General features: G+C 42.6%; 1 protein-coding gene across 2 annotated transcripts in view; it reads right to left on the bottom strand.

Annotated features, from left to right (window-relative positions):
* Positions 1-15,326, bottom strand: part of GAD2 (glutamate decarboxylase 2) — a 227,069-nt gene extending 211,743 nt beyond the window's left edge. Inside the window, exons 1-4 of one of the 2 annotated variants that reach the window (XM_063921647.1) lie at positions 14,660-15,326; positions 13,980-14,039; positions 13,702-13,851; positions 12,606-12,839 (exon numbers count right to left, since the gene is read on the bottom strand). In XM_063921647.1, the coding sequence (XP_063777717.1) occupies positions 12,606-12,839; positions 13,702-13,851; positions 13,980-14,039; positions 14,660-14,729 (514 nt within the window). In that variant the 5' untranslated portion in view covers positions 14,730-15,326. Of the gene's footprint in view, positions 1-12,605; positions 12,840-13,701; positions 13,852-13,979; positions 14,040-14,653 lie in introns of both variants that reach the window. The other variant, XM_063921646.1, reaches the window with a different exon arrangement.
* Positions 15,327-16,542: the final 1,216 nt, after the last annotated feature.

Here is a 16,542-nt window from a genome sequence, read left to right as displayed (position 1 = left end):
TCTTCTGCGGTCCTCCAGGCCTCCTCTGCGGTCCTCCAGGCCTCCTCTGCGGTCCTCCAGGCCTCCTCTGCGGTCCTCCAGGCCTCCTCTGCGGTCCTCCAGGTCTCTTCTGCGGTCCTCCAGGCCTCCTCTGCGGTCCTCCATGTTTCCTCTGCGGTCCTCCAGGTCTCTTCTGCGGTCCTCCAGGCCTCCTCTGCGTTCGCCCAAGTCGCTGACTTCGTCCAGTCCGCTGCTGTGGTCCAGGCCTCTGCGGTCCTCCAGGTCTCTTCTGCGGTCCTCCAGGCCTCCTCTGCGGTCCTCCATGCCGCTGACTTCGTCCAGTCCGCTGCGGTCGTCCAGGCCTCCTCTGCGGTCCTCCATGCCGCTGACTTCGTCCAGTCCGCTGCGGTCGTCCAGGTCTCTTCTGCGGTCCTCCAGGCCTCCTCTGCGGTCGTCCAGCCCTCTGCGGTCCTCCAGGCCTCCTCTGCGGTCCTCCAGGCCTCCTCTGCGGTCCTCCAGGCCTCCTCTGCGGTCCTCCAGGTCTCTTCTGCGGTCCTCCTGGTCTCTTCTGCGGTCCTCCAGGTCTCTTCTGCGGTCCTCCAGGCCTCCTCTGCGGTCGTCCAAGTCGCTGACTTCGTCCAGTCCGCTGCTGTGGTCCAGGCCTCTGCGGTCCTCCATGCCGCTGACTTCGTCCAGTCCGCTGCGGTCGTCCAGGTCTCTTCTGCGGTCCTCCAGGCCTCCTCTGCGGTCGTCCAGCCCTCTGCGGTCCTCCAGGCCTCCTCTGCGGTCCTCCAGGCCTCCTCTGCGGTCCTCCAGGCCTCCTCTGCGGTCCTCCAGGTCTCTTCTGCGGTCCTCCAGGTCTCTTCTGCGGTCCTCCAGGCCTCCTCTGCGGTCGTCCAAGTCGCTGACTTCGTCCAGTCCGCTGCTGTGGTCCAGGCCTCTGCGGTCCTCCAGGCCTCCTCTGCGGTCCTCCAGGCCTCCTCTGCGGTCCTCCAGGCCTCCTCTGCGGTCCTCCATGCCGCTGACTTCGTCCAGTCCGCTGCGGTCGTCCAGGCCTCCTCTGCGGTCGTCCAGGCCTCCTCTGCGGTCCTCCAGGCCTCCTCTGCGGTCCTCCAGGCCTCCTCTGCGGTCCTCCAGGCCTCCTCTGCGGTCCTCCAGGCCTCGGTCGTCCAGGCCGCTGACTTGAACCGCTTGGTGGTGTGTTGCAATGATGGTGCGGCAAACTCCAACTTGCCATTCTTCCCTCGTTTGTTCAATGACTTTCTTCATGGCTTCTACCATCTGTTCCTTTATGCCTTCTTTAAGGCCAGCCACATCGGTCTGCAGCTGATTGATCTGTCCACCAACTTCTGACTCCATATTGGTCACCTTACTGAGTAGCTCCTTTAGTAAAACAGGACAGGTACACTGGCAGTCCTGCACTTTGGTGTTCACATCTGTGAAATGCAACCTTCTTCGTGGTGAATGTGTCATGTCTTCTTGTCCAGGGGTGGCTACATGGTCCAAAAAAGAAGCTTCCTGATGCAGCGTGTTTGTCACGTCCTCTAGCACCGGTATTTCCAGATTCATTGGCTGAACACTGTGATCTGCAGGAGATGGAACAATTACATCATTTGCCACACCACATATCATCTCCAACGTATTATTCTTTGCCTTGGCATTTTTTCGTGGTTTCACCACATTTTCTTTCTGAGCCGCCTTGGCAGTTTTCTTCTTCTTTTGTGGGACTACTGCAGCAAGTTTCTGTGCCACTGATGGGTGGGTTTTGGCACTCCCGTAAAATCTGGTAGTCTGCATTCTTTGTCTTTTGTCTAAAAATATAAAAACCACAATAAGAAAACATGTAAAGCACAGCATGCTAAAAATAGCAAACAACTGTACATTTTCAAATAAAGTGCACAACAGTAAAGTGCAAATACAGTACTGTACAGTATTTGCCTTTTTTCCCTGTGCCTCCCAACAAGAACCTCTGCAGGAGGGACAGAATGCTCTGTTACGGACTTCAGTTTAAATATACAGTATGATTACCATCACCTGTGCGAACAACTATACTGTACAGTAGTTACTGTATTTGATAAGATAGGTGTTTCACCACAAGTGATAGCAATCATTCAGTACTACTGCACATAGTACACCGGGATAAGCGAGGTCTATGCACATTACGTTATACCGAGCTGGATCGCTTAGCAACCTGACAAAATGGCCACCGACCGTGAACTCCCAGCACATGGCAGCGCTTGGATATGGAGTGAGATACAGTATGGTACAGTCCAGGGGCAATGCTGAAGGAGCGTCACAATCCCCTAGCTCAATTACTAGAGCCATCTTAACAGCAGTGTGGGCCCCTGGACACAGCAATGCACTGGGGACCCTACCCACTCACCAGCGGAAGGGGTGGGGGGAGCTATCAGCGGCAGCTTTGATGCTCCGCGGGGGATAGGGGGGTTCTATCTTTCGCTCAGTATGTACAGTAGGACCTGGAGAAATAATTTCTGCTAATTATTCCTTTACTGCACAGATGGGGCAGGAAGGAGAACACTAAACTGTAGAAGGGGGCATTGTGCTGAATGAAGGGGCCCTGGTACATGACTTCCAGGGTGGTAGGGGGTGTTTAATACACAGGGGAGGAGTGGATAATGGAGTGGGCTTAATATTAGTGTTATGGACTGCAATTAGTTTCCTGTATGAAACAGATACAGTACAGTAAATAACCCTCCTTGGAAGTGCATGGGCCCTGTGAGACTTACAGTAGTGTACAGCATAAGGGTCGACTGACATGATGTACAAGCATTACATACAGTACATGTCAGTACTGTATGTAAATTCTTCAATTATTGCCTAACAACAATGCTGCTTACTGTATATTAAATACTGTAGGCCTAGAAATGTGCATCTCAATATAGTAGTTAAAAACACAGGGGCCTATGTGGATAAGCGAGTTCTATGCACACTAAAAATGGCCACCGACCGTGAACCCCCAGCACGTGGCAGCGCTCGGATATGTAGTGAGATACAATATGGCATACATTTCACAGTTCAGGGGGCAATGCTGAAGGAGCGTCACAATCCCCTAGCTCAATTACATTGGGATAAGCGAGGTCTATGCACATTACGGTATACCGAGCTGGATCGCTTAGCAACCTGACAAAATGGCCGCCGACCGTGAACTCCCAGCACGTGGCAGCGCTCGGATATGTAGTGAGATACAATATGGCATACATTTCACAGTTCAGGGGGCAATGCTGAAGGAGCGTCACAATCCCCTAGCCAAAATACACAGGGGAGGGATAAGCTACTGTAGGATTGCATACAGTATTACGGTACACCGGACTCAATCGCATAGCACACTGTCAAAACGACCACTACCCATGAACCCCCACCTCCTGAACCCCCACCTCGTGGCAGGCAGCAGTTGGGTATGGAATGAGAAATGGCATAAGCTGTGCAGGCTACGGGGCGATGCTGAAGGAGCGTCACAATCCCCTAGCTCAATTACATTGGGATAAGCGAGGTCTATGCACATTACGGTATACCGAGCTGGATCGCTTAGCAACCTGACAAAATGGCCGCCGACCGTGAACTCCCAGCACGTGGCAGCGCTCGGATATGTAGTGAGATACAATATGGCATACTGTACATTTCACAGTTCAGGGGGCAATGCTGAAGGAGCGTCACAATCCCCTAGCTCAATACAGTATCTCACGCTTACAGTATCTTACAGTATACGCTTACAGTATCTGTGTATTTTGGCTAGGGGATTGTGACGCTCCTTCAGCATCGCCCCGTAGCCTGCACAGCTTATGCCATTTCTCATTCCATACCCAACTGCTGCCTGCCACGAGGTGGGGGTGAATAAAAAAAATAATAAAGTGTGAAAAAAACTACAGTAACATGCATTAGTACTTAAGGAATCGAACCCTGGACTCTGAGTATAGGAAGCGAAACACTTCACCACTTCGCCGCAGACAAATGTATAAATCCGTTGGTTTTGATTATGCTGTAATGGCTACGGGATTAAGACGATAACATACTGTAGAAAATTCCTAATCTTGAGAGGCAATAGTGAACTTGTAACACACATCCATTTGCGACAGTGTACACTACTGGTTTTACAGTACTGTGTTTTGTCTGCGGGACTCGGACGCTCACATACAGTATTCATAAAGTATTGTAGATGGATCATATACTGTATGCTGTACTACTGTATTTGCGTCGGTGTCGTACTGTATATACTGTACAGTACTGTATTAAATAATGCAGCGTAATGAGTACAGTATTTGCTGTATGCAGCGTAATGAGACGCCTTAGTAAAGTAGTCCTTATTATGTATGTCAGTATTGTATTTTACGGGAGACCACACGCATGCGCAGTGGTGATTGTAAAAAGCGACATCTGGTGGCTGATCGCAGGTATTACACGTAAAGGTAACGCCAAACGTCAAATGTCTGTCTCCGTGCGATTAGATAGCCTCTCTGTGGCTATGCGCGCCTCGCTACGCCACAGTGCGCTGCGTATGGTCGAACGGGCCAACCGCCGCGGCCACTCAAGATAAAGGTGGCTACATCTGTATCTCATCGAATCAATGTGATATATAGACCCCTTAGAGTATTTACTAGTAATTCAGAGACACTTGTGACTGGGTAGACATTACTGGGCAGAAACAGGGTATCTGCAGGATGAGTAAGTGTCCTGTTCAAGTTTCAATGGTGTGTTGAGTGCGTGTAAACTGAATTGGGGGTTATTCAGAGATGGGCATGTGCAGAGATTAGTCTGACTTAAGACGGGTCTCCTGCACCAAGGATAGACTTTTGCCAATGCTAACAGCTCTCACATGCGGAGTGTTGGGATCGGTAATATGTCATACATTTGGCTTAAAAGTAGATGTTTGCATGAATTTCTATTTGCTGGAAGTAGATGCAATTATGAACACTTTATGGGGGCTTCCAAGTTCTTCCTCCAGCAAGATCTGCATCCATCTACTCCCATTCTGGGGGTCGCCCAGCACAGGGCAAGGCTGCCCATCATCTCTGTGGCGCCGCTTGGCGATGCGTTCACAATTTAATTGTGAACGCATCCATTAGAGGTTGACCCCTGCCTTCGCAGCCTGGCTGCGCTGGCAGGTGGTCTGGTGCCATTTTTTTTCTCGGAGAGGCTGACATCACGCAGGCACCACGAAAACGTAGATGGATGCAGATCTTTCTGCGGGAAGCAAGAAAAAACCCCATAAACTGGTATCACCCATATCAGGGTATTGCATTGGGAGGCTTAAATATTCAATGAAGCTGTGTAGCATTCCATAGAGCAAAGATGTGCCGCCTGATATATTTCAGGGATTAGATGTATGGCTCGCTAACCTTCCACAGTGCCACACAATGACCTTTATCTCACTAATAAGTGGGAATAATAATGTAATCAAGGAAATATACACTGATCTGTAATAAGATACTAGCATCGATTTGAAAAAACTGTTACAAGCTATAACAAACAATTCTGACACTAAAGCAGGGAGAACTCAGGTGTCACAGATGAAGACGTGGAGGGCTACACACAACCCTGGTGTTGCCTGTTGCCTATCACTGGTATAGGCAAACACTGATGCAATATTTGTTGTCTACACAAGTATACTGTACAAGCTCCTTTTTTCAGTGAAAATGTAAATAACAAAAACTATCATCAAAAAGCAAATTACATTTTGAAAAGGTCTGTAACACCACAGAAAAGAGGGTTACAAATCTATCTTCTAATCAAGTATGTATCCTATTCACCCATTCTACAGCTACATTTTGTGCTATCCACAGATCTGATATCATGTACATCAGAGGTGGGCAGACTTTTTGGACCTGGGATCTACTTTTTGTTCTCTTACTTACCGGTGATCTACCGGCATCCATGCGTTGAAACTTGGCTGTTTCAATGCATGAGTGTTAATTAAAGAATAATGCCATCAAATAACAACACCAATAATGATACACACATTTAAAAAATCATTAAAAATGATGCCATCAAATAACAGCACCAATAAGAATGCACACATTTAAAAAGCATTAATAATGACATTAAATTACAGCACCAATAGTTATGTCCACATTACAAAAAACCTTTAATATTAATGTTTTGCAAATTCCCCCTTGTGAAGAATACCACCCTCCCCCTCACAGTGCTATACCCCCATACATGCAGAACAGCCCCCTAGGCTATACCCCCCTCTATGCAGAACAGCCCCATGTGCACATGTGCAATGCATATGCCCCCTCCCTCTCCCATTGCAGAACAACCCACTGTGCGACATACTCTGCCACCATGTGGAGAGTCCCCCTCTGTGCAATACCCCCCCATGCAGAATGCCCCCTCCCCTGTGTGCAGACCCCGCTCCCCTTGTACAGAGACTATCATGTGCAGCATAACTTCCCCCTCACACTCCAGAACAGCCTGCTGTGCAACATACTGTAATCCACAATGGCTGGCTGGCTTCAGATGCTTCCCGCTGGCTGGTTGTTCAGAGGGTCCCCGCTGGCTGGCTGGCTTCAAAGGCTCGCCGCTGGCTGGCTTCAAAGGGTCCCTTCTGGCTGGCTTCAAAGGCTCCCCGCTGGCTTGCTTACTTCAGAGGCTGGCTGGCTGGCTCCCCACTGTGACGCTGTGCCTGCTCCCGAATCCTGCTTCCTGCCGCCGCTGACTGCATCCAACGGCGCACAGGCTCCTTACATGACGTCATCCGCGCACCTACACAATGCAGCACTGGGAATGCTGCAAATCACCGGGAGGCGGCAGGTGACTGAAGTTGGTCACGATCTTCCCATGGGAGCTCCGCAAGCTACCGGTAGATCACGATTTACGTTTTGGCTGCCACTGATGTACATTATTAGTCATTTAGTGTGCGTGACTGTGTGATCAACAACCTTGGGGGGTAATTCAGTTCTGATCGTAGCTGTGCTAAATTTAACACATCTACGATCATTTACTCTGACATGCGGGGGTCCCCAGACTAGTGGACTAGCCCAGCACAGGGCTAGTCCACCCCGCATATCAGGCCCTATCCCCCAGCACAGGTGCAAAAGCATTGCACGGCGGTGATGCTTTTCCACCTGGCAAGTAGCTCCCTACCAGAGCAGCTCCTGCGCCCTGGCAGGCCTCTACTCACCGCATCCCAGGTCGCGGCAGCTGCGTGATATCACACGTGACGCCCCACCAACGGTCCGGACACGCCTCCGTTGTATGGACTGCATCCTGCCAACTCTGTTCTAGCGCATAATGCATATGGCACAGAAATGAAAATATTCTGTACATAGAGCCATTAATTCTGAGTTCGGTGCAAGGCAATAACGCAAGTAACTGTTCACCTGGACAAGCTATGCATCATTGCAGGTGGGGGAAGTGTGACATGTGCAGAGAGATTGTGGGCCTAAATCAGCATGGATCGCAAAAGCAAAATCTTTCTCTAATGGGCAAAACCATGGGCCTAATTCAGACCTGATCGTAGTAGCAAATTTGTTAGCTAACAGGCAAAACCATGTGCACTGTAGGGGAAGGGGGTGTGTGGGGGGCAGATATAACATGTGCAGAGAGAGTTAGATTTGGGTGGGGTGTGTTCAAACTGAAATCTAAATTGTAGCACAAAAAAAAAAGCAGCCAGTATTTACCCTGCACAGAAACAATATTACCCATCCAAATCTAATACCCCTTTCACATCGCACAAATAACCCAGTATCGACACGGCATATTGCTGTGTCGAAACAGGTCAGTGTGCGATGTGAAAGCTCCTTTTCAGAATTAGCGGGTCGCCTGACCCTGTAATTCAACCCGGTAAAAGAGAAGGGTTATTACCGGGTTGATTACCGGGTCAGGCGCAGTGTGAATGGGAGCCGTTCCTATGCGACACGGCTCCCATTCACAGCATAGGGAGAGGCGGCGCAGGAGATAAGCTCATCTCCCGGCGCCGCCTCCACCCCCGCGCCTGATGCTGCTGCGCCCTCCGCTGCTATGGCAACTGACCCGGTATATTGCCGGGTCGGAAAGCCAGCAACGGAGCGCAAATGCCGGATCCCACCCGGTAAGTACACGTTTCTCTTACCGAGTGGGATCCGGAATTTGCGATCTGAATGCAGCATAACTCTCTCTGCACATGTTATATCTGTCCCACCTGCAGTGCACATGGTTTTACCCATTACAGAAAGATTTTGATTTTGCAATCCATGCTGAATTAGGCTTAGAGAGGGACATGGCCAAACTCAAATCTAATTTGCAGTGTAAAATAAAAGCTGCCCAGCATTTGTATGCCACAAGCAAAAGCAGACAATATTTACTCTGCATGTAAATAACAAGCAATTGTAGATGGACCCATTTTAGTGCAACATGTTTTGCCCAGGTGCAAAGTTACTTGGTATTTTTTTAGTTTTGCTCCCAACACAGAATCATACCCATAGTATGGACAGTAATATTTTGAATAAGCTTAATGGGCAGATTTATCACTATCCGCATCTGATGATGCGGATGTCATGTGATAAAATCGGCCAAATCTGCAATGCAATAATTAAATACCATATCAATTATCGTATGCAGGAACAACCTTTGTATTTTTGACTGTAAAGTGGGAGCAAATATTGTGCTATTTTCTTATTTATTATAGGATAAGGAGTTAATGTCATCACATCCTCTAACCCAGTGGTTCCCAAACTTTTTGGAATTATAGCACCCTAGAGCATTCAAAAAAAAATTCTCAGCACCTCAAGGCCAAAGGCTTCTTATTGAGAAATTTAGAAAGAAATAGTAAATGAAGTAAATTGTGTTTGTATGTCATCCTCATGTGTAATTTAGTGGTGAGGGACAGGATTTGCTTCTGTTATTAATTCCTCGACTTTATATTCCCTATACAATATACAAGTCATTTGTCAACTTTCTACATTTTTATTTAGTTACCTGCATCTTACTGATATTGTCGTTCATTACCATTATCCTACTTAGTGCAGATCCACCAACCCTTAAATATAACATATCAAGTTATGCTTCAGATTGCTATCATAAACTTATTTTTCTACAAATATCTCAATATAACACAAGTATTAGGATAGTAATATGGGTTATTGTAAGAGTATGTTACTGGAATCACCACTAATCAGCAAATAATGACTTGGACACCTAAGAGAAACTGCTGCAGTTCCAGTTCTGACCACAAGTGGCAATGCAGATATTTACCATTCATGCTTTTTCTGCCTGTTATCTATGGGCCTGAATGAGAAATAGATGCATTAAAACAGGCACTGTGTCTCTGTAAGCAGCAGATGTTCTAAAATATGCTAATGCCGCAGGAAGCATCTCGTGTAAATCAACACCTCCTGCTAGCTTCTGTGATTTGCTGCTACATCCACAAAGCCATCAGATCATCAGCAGGAACATCAGTCATCTTAGTAGCCCACAGGTTGATCAGGAGGGCTGGTGTTTTCACTTAGCCATGACCAGTGAAATTTCATCCAAGGATGCAGCCACTTGCCTTGGCACACCCAGAAAATGGGCCACCGTGCCCCCATTTTCTGAAAATGGGGAATGTCCCCAATTTACGTAACACTTTCTGGAAAGCTGCCCACATTTCTGGAATGTTTTCTGGAATGCTGTCCACCGTTTTCTGTAACACAACTTCCCCATTCCCAAATGGCTGCTGCCTGTCTTTCAAGCTACGGCATAGGGCGCACTGTGAGCGGTGTCGCAATCAGAGAGCTGCACAGGTGCAGTATACATCATGAGCAGATCTGAAACCATCGGAGATGTATGCAAACCATCAGGGTTTGTGTACATCTCTCAATCTGGCCTTATGGGCCTGATTCAGAGATGGACACATTAGCATAGCCAATGCCTCTTTGTGGCTGGGCTAAACTATGCTATTGACATAGGAGGCATCTGGTGTAAATAGACACCTCCTGCTGGGTTCTGTGTTCTGCTGCTATGTCCAAAGACGCGGCATTGGATCCCTCTATATGATCGGTCATCTGACTAAGCCTAAAGGGCCCTACACATTGAGCGATCTGCCGCCAAGCTGCCCGACGGCGGATACGGCCTATGGGTGACCCGGTGGGGGGGGGGCAGTGACGAGGGGAGTGAAGTTTCTTCACTCCTCCCGTCACCCGGCTCCACAGAAGTGCAGGCAAATATGGACGAGATCGCCCATATTGGCCTGCATGCACAGGCGACAGAGCACCAGCGGTGAACGAGCGCGGGGCCACGCATCATTCATCGCTGGTGCCTCCACTCTCAAAGATATGAACGGTATCTCATTCATTAATGAACAAGATCATTCATATCTTTGAGTATTATCGGCCAGTGTGTAGGGCCTATTAGGTTACCTAGGATGGCTGGAGAGTTTATGCAGCTGGGGCCAGTGAATGTACCCAATTTTCTGGAACACTGGCCATCGCGCACCTTCCCTGCTCCCATATGGCTGCAGCCTATCATTCAGGCTGTGTCTTACGGGGCCCTGCGAGCGATCTCACAGACAGAGATCTGCACATGCGTAGTTCTGAAAGCTTTGGGTTGGCGTGCATCTCTGAATTAGGCCCTAAGTACTATAGGTCACTATATGACAGTATGTTTAGGGTGTTTTCCACTGGTTATAAGATACATGTGTGTATATTATAGTTATGCTGAAGATGTACAATAAATACATCCAGGATTTCTGTCTGAAGGTGGAATTTCTGCTAAACAAACATTGTATTTGGGCAATTAAAACGTTTGCTTAAAAATAATAAAGCTTATAACAAATAAGAAGATTCATAATGGTTTGATACTCCATTGTATAGCTAACAAATATGTATAAAAGACTTACAGCATCAATATGAACATCAGGCACAGTACACCGCTATTATTTAAAAAAAACAATATATAGATATTTTAAATTCACAAACCTAAATACTGTGTACATTTTGTCCATACACAACAACCTTGATATAAAGTCACACTAAATTAACCCTCCTAACCCTTCCCTTTTAATATTTATTTTAATTATTTATTTGCAATATCACTGAATGGCTTATGTTTTAAAACCGGAAAAAACTATTTTACCTACTGTTATTCTACTGTATATATGCAAATATGTTATATTCACAGTATTCCATTGAATATCTATATATGCAGAGATATTATATTCACAGTATTCCATTGCATATCTATATATGCAGAGATGTTATATTCACAGTATTCCATCACACATCTACTGTACATACTGTATGCAGAATTGTTATATTCACAGTACTCCATTACCTATCTATATATGCAGAGATGTTATATTCACAGTATTCCATTAAATATCTATATATGCAGAGATGTTATATTCACAGTATTCCATCACACATCTACTGTCCATACTGTATGCAGAGATGTTATATTCACAGTATTCCATCACACATCTTGAGGTTAGAGAGGCAGCACAGGAGACATTTTTTAACAAGTATAAATCATAGCGTACAAATGCCACAATTATTTCATGAGAAGTCAACTTGAATCAGTAATGAATATACTACTAATAATGATGACATACATTATAATTTCAGAGCCTTTAGGGAAAGTATAAACACAAAACGATGAACTGATATAAAGCAATGGATGTAACAAAAGGGTAAATAAATAGGTCACAGATGACATTTCCTATCCCATAAATTTAACCCTGGAGACAATCAAATAGTCTATCAAATAAGAAATATTGTACCTCATGTTACCAGTTCTTAATCTGAACATTTGATAAAACACATAAAACCATTAAATATTAAGAAAAAAAAATCACCCTGTAGACATCCCTAATTAGAACCAAATAGACACTATAGCGACCTAAACAATAATAACACAAACAATACAGCAAAATCAGTGCTTCCAAGAACCGCAGAGCACAAAAAAATCTTAAAATCTTAAACCAGTATTTAACCACTTATCATCTGTGCTGCATTCTGTTTTTCCAGGTAATACTAACACAGGAAATATAACACTTTTCTAAACACAATGTATATAGATACAGCATATAGTCATTCATCTTTAAACAACATTGTGTATACTGTACATATAATTTAAGCACAAAAAAACAGCAAAAAGGTATATAACCTTTTGTAGTATTTACAGTAGTCTGATTGACAAAACTGCAAAAGGTAATTTTTATTTTATTTTAAGTACTTAAAACTGGTCTGCGCATTAGATAACTGAGTTAAAAACAAGAAAACAAGAAAGAAAAACATTCTAAACAGTTTAAATACACAGAGCTCACTCTATCACTAAATCTGCTGGACAATGAGCAATTATGAATGCACTACAAATCTAAACGGTTGTAATAATGAATGCACAAGCCTGAAATCAATATGGAATTGAAATTTACGTAGTACCATTTACTCAGAAAAATCAGCACCTAGCAGAAAATTCTATAAACTGTTTTAGAAAGTAGTGTACTGAAATTTTTAATTTACAAATACCATGAATTTTATTAATGGCATTTGAAAAAAGATCTTTGTTCCTCAGTTAAAAAGGGCATGTTTTATACAGTAGCTTAGTCTAATTCCAAAACTAGATATTTCTAGATTTTTTTTAGAATATCGATAATTTGTTAAGCACCAAAGCAGTAAACGTCATATGTAGGTATAAAAATTTAAAAGACACAATACCTGTCTTAATAGCATATTTTAAGGTGGTTTTGCAGTTCAGTAGGACCCCTTCCAAGTTCTGTGGTTGGTCAGACAATTCCCAGTTATATTCCTGAAGAAGCTCATTTGGGTAGTGAAAATCAATCACTTTGGTTGACCTGTCAAAGGTTTTGACCACATATTGCAATAAATTGTCTATAACTTCTTGCAAGAAACACAGTGTTTCCGCCTCTCCATTTTTTGCAGGTAGAAGATCTGAAATATGTTAAATACAAATGTTTAGGACAATTCCTTTGTTTCTGCCTTATACTGTAACACAATATAATTATTAAATATTTGTGCAGATAATTCACAATAGCAAATTTAATGTGTAAATTGTAAATAATCTTGACTGCAAAAAATATTAAAATATTTTTTTTAGATATAGAATAATATTTTATGTGTTTGTATTATATTTTGTATTATGTTTTATTGCACAATTTATACTATGCTATAACAAAAAAATCCTGTTCAAATACCTTTTAAATATTTAAAACTAAAATACATACATTCAAATGATAAAAAGAAAGTCTTATTTTTTCTTCAATAGTGTCATTATAAAACATTGTTGTAAAGAAACATTTATCTTTAATTGCTTTCTACAGAGCAATCTCCTAATCAGTGTAATCAGTATGTACCAATTAAATGCTTATCTCCTGATCCAGACACCTCCAGAAGTGTTTCTTTGGGTTGGAAAGACCATGTCTAAATTCACATTATGTGCATGAAAATACAGAACAAAATTACATGGTTAACTTGCTCAGATGTGACTCTCCTTGAACCAATTTTGTATTGGGAAAAAAATATTTTTATATATATATATATATATATATATATACACACGCGCGCGTGCACACAAACACACACAATTTTCCTGTGTGTATACCGTGTGTGTGTGTGTGTATATATATATATATATATATATATATATATATATATATATTGTGTAGTTACAAAAACAGGAAATGGCCATGTATCAGTATTTAGGGGATTCTACTATATGTTTCCCTGTGCTTTTATATCTGCTTGATATTTTTTGACCATAAAAATATTAAAAAAAAATTAGCCTGATACATACCTGTTGAATATAATAAGGAGAAGTTTATTTCGCCCTTCTCACAGTTGCATACATTCTTCTCACAGTTGCAGGCTATTCCTTTGTTGCCAGAGCACATTTCATCTTTGGTGGCAGGGTCTGCTGATTTATCCCCATCTCCATAAAGAAAAGCTAGACAGGAAGACACAATTTGAGATTTTTTTTTTTGTTTTAAATATGAAAATACTCATGGAAAAATACGGAAACATTAATGTGATAAATGATTGCATCTAAAGAATGAAATTCATTGTGTCACTCACCAGATAATTTTGAGCTGATCCCTCCTGTAAATTTCTGAGCAACTTGGCACCACGCTTTTGCTGGAACAAGAAATAAAATGAAATCAATAGTACAGTGTGTGTGTGTGTGTGTGTGTGTGTGTGTGTATATATGTGTATATACACAGACACGCACACACATACACACACACACACCTATATATATATTTTATTTTTATTTTATATATATATATATATATATATATATATATATATTTCCACAATCGCCTTGGCACTCCATTCACTGCAGGTGAATATATATATATATATATATATATATATACATACATACATATAACTATTGATCACAAGCCATATCAGTGAAAATTAAGTACGTATATGCAAATATATATTTATTTATATATATATTTATATCTATCATATCTATCTATGTTTATATATCTATCTAGTGACTATATAATTCTCTTTGTGTTTTTTTTATTACACCTGTCTTCTGCTAATTGCACTTAATGAAAAAAAAATACTTGTTTAAAATCATATACCGATGTACTTTGTATGCGTAATTATACTGTCAAAAGCATCCAGTAGAACAAATAAAACACAGCCTGTAATATGATGGTCATGATGCTTATGTGCAGTACAGTATACTTTATTTTCAGGTTCAGCGTTAGTGAGAAAGACGATGTACGCCTTACCTGTACCTGCGTTGTCAGATTCACTGTTCCCGTCCTCTGCCCCAAAAGACCAAAAGCCAGATCCGGGTGATGCCATCCCGACTTTTGAAATCACAAGAAAAAGTCGGAAGCCAGTAGATGTGAATGTTCTTGCTGAAAAGCTTGGACAGGAGCATAGAAATTAACAGCCAAAGTAAAGCTCGGAGCCGTGTGCGTGAAGATAACTGCGATGGGCAATGATGTGTGCAGAGGACTGGAAGTCCAGCAGAGAACTGGCTGTTCAATGGAGCAGTGAAAAGAGACAGGCAAAGTGGTCTGCAGGTCTGCACTGAGCAGCTACGTCCTGCTGCCTGCGTGTAGCTGTCTATGGTGCTGAAAGTCTCTCGTGTTTTTTGTGCTGAAAGTCTTTCTGTATGTAGCTGTCTATGGTGCTGAAAGTCTCTGTGTATAGTCTATAGTGCTGAGAATAAGTCTGTGTAGCTGTCCATGGTGCTGAAGCTGACTGTCCTTGTCTAGAAAGTTTTTGCTTGTTGCTGTCTATGGTGTTGAATGTGACCAAAACACTGGACTCCTGTACAGTAAGTGACTAAGACCTCAGTACTAAACGCATATTCAGAGTCCTGTGAGAATCCAACCACAACATTCCCTCCCTAAGCTGTTTCAGCCACCTATTGGTTAACAGCACTGTCTTTTGTAACAGTGTTTTTGTAGGACAAATTACATGGGAAGACCTCAATAACTCTAAAATGACACTGCAGGACGTCACCAAAACGTGAACAAGGCTCCTGTGTGTAAAGATTGACGTGTGTGTACATTATTACTTATACGGTATGGAGAGTGCACTGAATGAGAACACAATGCAACAATGACAATAATATTTCTTCATGTATAGTTTTAAGAAACAATGTGGTGCCTGGAGGTTTTAAGCTTGTTAAAGAGTTTTGTTTTTATTTTATTTCATAGTTCCTGATGTTTACTAAGTATCAGCATTTCACCAGTAAAATTAATCTACCAGATGTATATATAGACAAACAGTAATCAAGTAAAAAGGGTGATAGTGCTTTCACACCTGCACTTTTATGGTTTAATGTTACAGTATTTCACCATGTTGAATCAAATATTGCATAAATGGAATAATATGCATTTTCCTTAATGATCATTTATTGTGCAAGATGTAAGAATAACCATTATAGCTTATAAAAACAATCCCATCACAAATACAATTTAATTATTTCATGTTATTTTTTACATTCTCCTTTAACTTTTCAATCATAATTTATTATCATGTATAATAATATTAAGTAAGAGTATCATATTAATTTTCCACTTTCTCACAAACCTCAGAAAGACTGAATATGTTGTATAGTACTTATTTTATAAGTACACAGAATTTTCTATAGAATCCTACTTCTTTGTGGTCTACAAATAGATATATAGGTTTTTTTTAAAGAAAAATAACACCATCACGCATGATCTTGAGCCCAGAAGCCTAAATGCCAAAGCTGGACTTACTCATCATTAGAATTGTCACGTAGGGATCCTTTGTGCAAATTCCAGCTAGGTGACCAATGAAGCATGAGATTCAAGGCTGAAACAGATTTATACCCCCACATCTAGATAGGACCCTGCAGGCAGCACTGCCATTTCCCAGTCCTACTGGCTCTAAATGACTGAATTAGGGATACAGACATATGAGCCTTATATAGGATAAGTGAGAAATGTTCAAAAGGAACACAATATTTTCAGTATAAAGACTCAGATTATAGTGCAGAAAACTTTACATGATCTTCACTTATGAAGAGAAGAAGAATTTACATAGTAAGCAGTCATAGATAAAGATGTCCCATTAGTGTAATTGTAGAATGATTACACACAGATATATGTAGTCTTATATTCTTTGACGTAGCACA

Source organism: Pseudophryne corroboree, chromosome 5 (assembly GCF_028390025.1).
Source record: "Pseudophryne corroboree isolate aPseCor3 chromosome 5, aPseCor3.hap2, whole genome shotgun sequence".
Classification (NCBI taxonomy): domain Eukaryota; kingdom Metazoa; phylum Chordata; class Amphibia; order Anura; family Myobatrachidae; genus Pseudophryne; species Pseudophryne corroboree.
Note: the sequence above shows the minus strand (reverse complement) of the source record. Positions and strands in the feature narration are given on the sequence as shown.